At 35.5% G+C, this 9,602-nt stretch overlaps 1 protein-coding gene across 1 annotated transcript in view; it reads left to right on the top strand.

Annotated features, from left to right (window-relative positions):
- The window catches only part of LOC106459414 (tyrosine-protein phosphatase 10D-like), a 70,498-nt gene that overhangs the window by 5,288 nt on the left and 55,608 nt on the right, over nt 1-9,602 (top strand). The window contains exon 3 of the mRNA XM_013919034.2: nt 690-917. Within this exon, the coding sequence (XP_013774488.1) occupies nt 690-917 (228 nt within the window). The remainder of the gene's footprint in view (nt 1-689; nt 918-9,602) is intronic.

The raw sequence follows: 9,602 nt of genomic DNA, 5'->3' as shown, positions 1-9,602 counted from the left end.
AATAAAGACATGGTTTAGGTTTTTAGTATTTCGCGCAAAGCTACACTTAGCCTTACCTAATTTAGCATTGAAAAACTAGAGAGAAGTCAGCTAGTCATCACAACCTACCGCCAACTCTTGGGATACTCTTTTACCAACGAATAGTGGGATTGACCGTAACATTATAACGCCCCACAGATTGCGAGTCGAGCGCCCCTAACAACTTGGCCATGCCGGACCAATAAAGACAAGAAACGAAGAAATTTCAAATGTAGTACCTATGTGTCAATGATAAATAGTTCAAATACGTTTAAAATTTTGTACAAAATTATTCGTTTGTTTGTTTTGAATTTCGCTCAAAGCTACACAAGGGCTATCTGCGCTAGACGTCCCTAATTTAGCAGTGAAAGACTAGAGGGAAGGCAACTAGTCATTACCACCCACCGCTAACTCTTGAGCTACTCTTATACCAACGAATAGTGGGATTGACCGTAACATTATAACGCCCCACTGCTGAAAAGGCGAGCATGTTTGGTGTGACAGGTATTCGAACCCGCAACTCTAAGAATGCGAGTCGAGCACCCTAATGACTTGGCCATGTCGGACCAACGACATTATTGATATGCTGGAGATTTGCGAGCGTTGGTACTATAAAAGGTCAATTATAGATTATAGAAACGTAAGCAAACTAACTATCGTTTCCTTTCCAGATGGTTGTAGAACTACGGTACCGTAGACTTCTGGTTGTAGAACTACGGTACGGTAGACACCTGGTTATAGAACTATGGCACGTTAGACACCTAGTTGTGGAACTACAGTACCATAGACACCTGATTGTAGAACTACGGCACGGTAGACACCTAGTTGTGGAACTACAGTACCATAGACAACTGGTTGTAGAACTACTGGGCGGTAAAGCACCTGGTTGTAGAAGTACGGTACGGTAGACACCTGGTTGTAGAACTACGGCACGGTAGACACCTGGTTGTAGAACTACGGTACCGTAGACACCTGGTTGTAGAACTACGGCACGGTAGACACCTGGTTGTAGAACTACGGTACGGTAGACACCTGGTTGTAGAACTACGGTACCATAGACACCTGGTTGTGGAACTACGGTACCGTAGACACCTGGTTGTAGAACTACGGTGCCGTAGACACCTGGTTGTAGAACTACGGTACCGTAGACACCCGGTTGTGGAACTACGATACCGTAGACACGCAATATCCGACCTGGTTAATACTTGGAAGGGTGACCATCTGGGAATACCAGGTGATGATGACACTATTACGTAGCCCTCAGTGGCACAGAGGTATGTCTGCGGACTTACAACTCTAGAAACCGGGTTTCGATATTCGTGGTGAGAAGAGCACAGATAGTCCATTGTGTAGTTTTGTGCTTAACTTCAAGTAAACAAACAGAACTACGGCATCCATCCCTCATATATAAAAGTAAAACGCATTGAACAGTCTCGTAAGATGCCTTCAAAGCTTCATTAGTGACTGAAAGAACGTAACCTCTCTTTCCACAGTAAAATATTTATCCATCGAGATTGTTACACGACGTCGATACAAAAGACACAACATTTCGATGACTGGTGCTTTCAGTGGTCTCCATGGAAACAGGAAGATATATACAGCAGTGTTTACGATAGCAACATGCATCAAAACACCATCCAAAGCCAATCAAAATCTCGTCCACAAAGTGAAGGGTATGATTATGAAAGAGAACCATCCGACCCCAAAAACTATTGTGATAGAGCTGGATATTTCTCCTGATACAGGTAATAAAGATTTGATGTTGTCTGTGACTCATAAGCTAAAAATTCACTAGTCACTTTTGATAAGAAAGAAGACAGAAAAATAAACAAGCTGGAATCAAAGCAATTCTGTTCAACCTGTCAAGTTCTTCAGTGCAGGTCCAATGAAATTATGTGTCTTCGGCCAGCTTATGTGTACTTTTGGAGGATATTAATTGATTTATGGAAAACTGCACAAGAAGAGGAGGACAACATTAACATTACCGTTTTCCGTAGAAATAGCGTTTTGGGACTATTAATTGCTAGGAATCAGGGATCGCAGATAAATCATTGCCAGGGAAAGTACGGCATGTCTAATATAATCAACATTTACAAAAGTGGAAATGACCTTTCGTACTAGGCTTTTGATTCTGTTAAAAACTGTTATGTCGCACGTTATAAATAAGTTCAGTGTTTCGTTTTGATTCTGGTAAAAACTGTTATGTTGCACGTTATAAATAAGTTCAGTGTTTCGTTTTGATTCTGGTAAAAACTGTTATGTTGCACGTTATAAATAAGTTCAATGTTTCATTTTGATTCTGTTAAAAACTGCTATGTCGCACGTTATAAATAAGTTCAATATTGGTAACTTTAAACATTTTACAGAATTACATATTACTTTTAAGATGGCTCTCATTCGTCCGTTTAGCTTCATTGTTGATGGGAATGCTTTTGGACTTGATCCAAGTAAAATATATATTTGATTTAGAATATAAAATTATGCTGCATCAATCATAGCGTTTAAATATACAAACATGAAAAAAAATCCACTTAACCATTGATGTATTCTCGATCGCCTTCTTTATTAAGAACAACAGCAGAGAACTTCCGAGCATTTTTATCGTAAAATTGATGAAGTACAAAATGTCAACATGTTGTGTTAGGCTTAACTCTGACTACATAGGTTATCTTTTTATGTTATTGCTAGAAACTTCCTATCTATTAAAAAACTATTAAGCAAAATCAGAACAAATATTAATTTATGTAACATATCTCCTCGTTGCAGTTAAAAAGTCTGTTGTCACTGATGACATACACCAAACATTTCAGCTATTGCACTAAATTACTGTTCATCATGAGAGCTAATATTGCTAAAAACTGCAGTACACAGATCGTCGTAATACAAGGTTTGTTCATGACATGAGCCGTTATATTTGTTGGTTATTTTGGTGAAACCCTAAATTGAAACTGACAATTGAATCATTTGGAAAGCATGATATTCTGTATTTGTGTTAACATAGAACGAGGTGGGTGTACACAGACTAGTGTCGTAGAAATAGTATGTGATTTACGTATCCTGTTTGTGCCCAACCAAGTGTGGTACTCTAAAAGCGAAGAGTGCAAAACCATAGACGTGAAGAAACAATCTTGGTAGCAAATGTTCCATTAAAAGGTAATAAGATAAAGGAACAATAATTTATCATGCACAGAGATAAATTTTAAAGAGACTATTATATACATAAGCTTAGCAATTTAGTAAGCTGTTATTTCAAGCGCAAAGCTGCACTGTAGGCTATCTTTGTTCTGTCCATCACAGAGAATTGAACCCCAGAATTTAGCGTTGTAAGTCCGTAAGCTGCCGGGGGACATTTAAGAAGTAAGAGCTGAATTTTTGCAGTTATACTTTACTTGCTTAATATTTTATTATTTGATTTTTGAAATAAACTTTGTAATTATTATTATTATTATTTTCTGAAGCTTGAACAGTGTTAAATATGTAAGACATTGAAACTTTGGAGCTATAGCCACTTTCTGGTCACGTGGTCTGCCATGGCCTGGTGCCTAGGGCGCTCGACTCACAATCTGCGGATCACGGGTTCGAATCCTATCATCGAACATGTTTGCCCCTTCAGCTGTGAGGACGTTATAAGATTACGATCAGTCTCACGATTCGATTAGAGTAGCCCAAGAATTAACGGTGGATGGCATTTACTAGCTGCCTTACCTCTAATCTGTCACTGCTAAGTATGGACGGATAGCGCAGATAGTCCTCGAGTAGCTTTGCGTGAAATTCAACAACTAAACAAACATGGTCACGTGCACGAACAACGCATCTACATTCATACACCATGTGAAATATGTGTCCACGCAGAAGTTTTATTTTTTTGATGATGGCAAACCTGAACGTTCAAATTCTGGGCTAACACTAAACAAAGCCAACACGGGTGCTTGTAAGTTCGCACTCAAACCTGGGTATAATCAATGAATCAATCAGAAATAAAGTTTAATAGTGCCATCTATGGCCTCAAACAAAGCCTAATCATTTCTATGATATGCTAGATGTATGTTTAATACTTAAAACCAGTATTATTTGATTGTGTGTGTGGAAAGGAAGAATTAACCAGAATCAAACCTGATTATTTTTCACTCTTACGGCAACAAGGGTTAGTAAACTGGATCAATTTTTGGTTGAAAGCTGAATTTCTTTGGCATTAGAAAAGTAAACACTTCGTGTGCGATGATTTTGTTAGCTGGTCCCCTAGGTTCGTTAAAGGGCCTCAACTGACATCTGGTGTTGAAGCACAGTTTATAAGTCAATCCGAACTTGTTTATTATGATAATGTCGTTTATTTGTGTAAATATCGTATATAACCGCTATAAAGAATTTACAATATTTCTCAGAAGGATAACCAATTAAAAACACAGACAGGAGAAGTAAAAGTTGCATCGCAGAAGAATGTAGCGTTGTTAATGAAACTTTAGTATACCATACAGGAAGGCATGTTAAATATCTGTACAGAATCTCAGGAAAGTGGGGAATATCATACCCCAGTCACGATTGTATGAAGTAAAACAAAGAAAAGATAACAACAGTATTTACAGTTTTAGACATTAAACTGTATCTTGGAGCATACAGTGTGGTTACACAGAACTCATAAAACATGATGTTCTGTTGAATTCAAATTATAATAAGGTTTGTAGAAATTCACACGCGCTAACAACACAACCCCAAAAATATACACTGAACTCTTATAGACAAAACCTAACAACCTGCGTAAAATTAACAATACAAAAATACCTTCTGGGTTATTACATTTTAAAGCGCTATAAGAACAAAAAACACGCCTGTAACTTGTTTCTATGGTTACATTATCGGCATAAGGTAATTTTCCTCAACTATTCTGTATGTTCTTTATTTCATTACGTTTTTACGTTTTCTCACTATGGTGCTGGAGCCATGTCTTTTCTCTCGACTCAATGAAAGTTTGACAATGTCTACCATTTCTCTTTGAAGAAAACATTACTGTCAAATAAATAACAACCATGGAACAACGCTGAATAAAGGTGTCACTTAGTTCATATAAAACACAGGTCACGAAACACAAAATGAATTCCAGCTCTGATTAATACACATGAAAGATTCATTAAAGTTAGGCTTTCAACCGAATCCCTCTGAAGTCTAAAGGATCTGTGTAATTATATGCAAGGTAAACTGGTATTGGCTGTAACGGCTCCTCATTTCAACAACTGCCGTAGGGGAATATCCGTCCTACTTGTCGGCCATGCCCTTTAGTAAAGAGATTTGCGATCACAGAAAAAAAATCACACACATACACAGTATTACCTATATGAACTCAGAGACATCAGTTTTCACAACTCGCTGAAGTTAATTTGAAAAGTTCTATATGTAATATTCGCTATTATTAAGTCTCAACTTGAACTTTGTTATAAGCTAGAAAGCAAATTCACATTTTGTGTAGATTTTGACTGAAATGTATGAAAAAAAAAAGAGGTAAAAATTGCGCATATAAGTTCGCCAAGTTTGATATTTAAAGCGTTGTGCTGTTAGTAGAAGTGGAAAGAGGCTGTCGGAAAGATAGCCACACTTAAAACATTATCATATATAAGTTGGTGTCCACAGCGGATGCGTCTATCTGAATGTCTTATTTTTAGCTTATATCATAAGTAATATTAGACTTAGCTTTATACACAACTTATGGGTTAGAAATAAGGACTACGTCCCGAATAGAAACATTAACAAGGGCAATTACAATAATTGTTTTTTATTACGACAATGGTATGTAACAGCACCCTCAAAATATAATAAATGAAACCAATTAAGAAAATTTGCTGGTATAATATCGACTATTAGGAAGTTTAAGTATAGAGAAAGTCTATATGAGGAAGTAAAAGATAAGTTACGATATGTGTAGAGAACCCTCTCACTCGCCGTTATATGTACACATCTCGACAACTCAAGGAAAGTAAGTGGAAATAAATATATATGACACGCGTCATTACTTTTCACTCATATTTGTAATTAATACTTCTGAGGTGGCGCTTTTACAGTTTTTTTTCTTCAGGATCCAAATTTATTGTGTATTTCTATTCTGTCAAAAACGTATTTCTTTAATACTATAAAAATAAGCGTTAATATTTCAACACATTTATTAACACCAATTTCTTACACTTCACTCACATGTTAAAGTGTTCATCCTAAAACTGTTAAAACGATTAACACTGTATATTTCAATAATACGATCGTGTATTAATTAACAAGTTTTAAAAGAAATAAGTGTTAATAAATATGTTAAAATACTAACGCTTATCTTTAAAGTGAACAGAGTTCTTACGCTTTGAATGCCGTTACCAGAAGGGTATAATGTTTTGTAATATAGGGAATTTTTCATTGTCACTAAACAATGAATAAAAAAAACATGTTTATGTGTGTATTTTATTTGTCATTAGCGTTGTATTATTAAATATAGGTGATTTTGAATTAATCATTTATATTTTAAAGACGCTATCTTGTGTATCTGTACGTTCTTAGAATGTTATGTAAGTTATCCCTTTTTAGTTTGTATAACGACGTACATATTTCTACGTTAATTAAATTAACAATTGGATGATGAAGACCTTTATATCAGCATCTGATCATCAAGTTTTAGAAGGTTTAGTAACTTGACATTAGATACTTTTTATAACTACTTCTAATAACAATGTTGTTCTTTCGTTGGGCAGATTTTTAATTATTTGGTGAAAAGAATTCGAATTGCAATCCATGTAACGATAATTTCTTCCTCACCATTTCCACAGATGATGTTCAAACAGAAGTACCTTGCTAATGGTACTACGACTAACGTAAAAATAAACTTACTTGTACAATTTCACGACTAATCGATCTAGTAAATGAATATACGCGATAACTAACTCCGATACAAAGACTTCACTGAAAGTAAGTACTCTATTAACTGAAAACATCTGATTTCCTGGTTAATTTATCGAAACACTCGATTAACAACTACTTGCATTCACATGCTAAATACTTTACTTTGACATTTCTTGCTACTTTACTCTGCTAACTCGTATTTGTAACTAATGTCTCACTTTTAGATGTTCGTAAGTTACTAGATTTTTGTGACGTCATTTAGAACATTCTAGATATTCCAGGCCTACCCTAACATCATGCAACCTTTAACTAACATTAAAAATCCAGCTTACAACAACAAGATTGACCTTAAATTAATGAGCTGAAATTTGAATATTTTACTGATCCTTAACTATTTGCCCCCCTGTGGCACTGCGGTATGTCCGCGGACCTACAACGCTAGAAACCGGGTTTCGATACCCGTGGTGGGCAGAGCACAGATAGCCCTTGTGTAGCTTTGTGCGTAATTAAAAACAACAACAACCTTCAGCAATTAGAATAGTACACAACCAAATACATTGGTTGTATCATTTCAAAACGTATTATTTGAAAAACGTACAATTCATGCAAAACGGTTTATTACAATCACACATAAGAAACCGTAAAATATTTGTATGCCTGGCTGTAAAAAGAGTATATTTATATATATATATACAATCGCAAAGAACAAACATCCAGACTTATTGGGTTACCCGTCTTCTCTTCGAAACCAATGCAAAATGATAGTGTTATCCAAAATGCATTTTGTTAAAATGAACAGAGTGAAATAAACATCAATCCTTACTTCATAAGAAAGTTTGAGCCATTTCCTATGTATGTATAGTCGAGTATACTTTTAAAAAATTGCGCTAACAATAAGGTTGGTTTCATGCAAACTTCAGCGTTCAGAAAGAGTTTTGAATTCATCACCAATGCTGAATTTCTTGTCCATTCAGTGGCTACACCTTGAGATAATGTAGTAATCTCAGTGCTCTCAACTCTCCAGTTTTTCCTGTTTACCCACGTAACTTTTTGTATTATTCTTTTTGGGTGTATGGAACGACATGTGCGTTCATAATTATATTTATTATTCTAAAATGCCGCAATGCTAATTTCTAATTATTGGTATTTTGCTTTAGACGATTAATACCTAGTATTGGTGGAATTTAAGCGTATGAGTTGGACCTTTACTTTGCTATTATTGTTAACAACTCAAGAAATCAGTGGTGGGATTGAGGGTTTTTAATCTAAACAAATATCTGTGCTAAGTATCTGTGCATTAAGATTTCAATTACTGCATTTTTAGTTGCAGCATGAATCTAAACTTGATTTTTGTTATGTAATTAACATAGAGTAGCCTCGTAAGCGGCGTCTGGATTATTGTTACTGAAAGGAAGAGCTATTTGGCACGAGCTATTGGGAATCACAGGGTTCATTGTACAACTTTGGTATAGCGTCATCAGTTTCGCGAACACCTTGCTTACAGGGAAGTTGCCAGTAAAAGTTTTCGATAATAGTATTTACCATTTCTTGAACGATGACCCAATAATAAATTACTTGTATACTGTAGTTAAATAAACCTGACAACCTGAACCTTTTCCGAATGATAGACCTTCTTCCTTCTATAGTCTACCTTCCGGAAAACATAAATTTTTATTCATCTCGTTTTAGTCCACACAATATTTCCATGTTTTATGTGCATATTGTAGTTGATACTGAATGGTTCATAAGGATTGCATATGAATTGTATCGTCGCACATAGTTTATGTTAAAAGATGTACAAAGTATTGACAGATATATAGTACAGTTATATACCTCTTAATGGGTTTTGCGTTAAAAACGGCTGATGGTTCCATTATCACGAACCACGACAGTGTTTCGTAATAAGGATCGCAAGGATTTGCACAAAACCCTAGTAGAACGTTCGGACAAAAAGAACCTTAACAGTAAAGATTCAGTTCAAACAACACGTTAAAACCTTTACTATTGACTGCTAAGGCTGTACGCATATAAAAATGCACAAAAAAAGTATGCATGTTAGACTTACAAGGAAAAGAAAATCCGCTCAAAACGACCCGTTTGTTATCCTTCTTCTTTTGCCAATATACAACAAAATCGGCTTGGCATATTGCACCTAAACCTTTTGTAGAATACTACATAAGGTACTACGAAGGTTGTAGGGATATTGGAAAGTCGATTTGTTTCTTCTATATTTTACATAAACTAAAAAACATCATAATTCTAGTGTTAACGATGTTATCATTAACCCCTTGAAGTTAGCTTTCTTACAAACATGTGGTGTTCCTTTAAAAAGCGTAAGTACAGGGTGAAATAGGAATTACTAACCAATAATCTTTGAACATTAGATAACTGTAACATATAAATACTCAATGTATTGTGCACTATACAATAGGTGTCTTTAGGGGGCCAATCCCTATATTGTGCGTGAAGTGAAAACCGTATCAGCTAGCTACTAGTTATGTTTATTATCATTAAAATGTATAAAGTTAGCTACCATAGCAAGTGATCCTTTGCCCGTAGTTGAGCATAAAAAAAGCCAACAAACAAGATAAATAAAAATTGGGACTTTAAAAACCTGTAAATAGGTATCGTAAACAAAGGAAGGAAACAAGGCTGGAGATACTGTAGACATTATGTACTTAAACTACAAACCCTTATTTTGGCTCCTTTCTGTT

This window comes from Limulus polyphemus, unplaced genomic scaffold (genome assembly GCF_000517525.1).
Source record: "Limulus polyphemus unplaced genomic scaffold, Limulus_polyphemus-2.1.2 Scaffold605, whole genome shotgun sequence".
Taxonomy (NCBI): Eukaryota; Metazoa; Arthropoda; class Merostomata; order Xiphosura; family Limulidae; genus Limulus; species Limulus polyphemus.
Note: the sequence above shows the minus strand (reverse complement) of the source record. Positions and strands in the feature narration are given on the sequence as shown.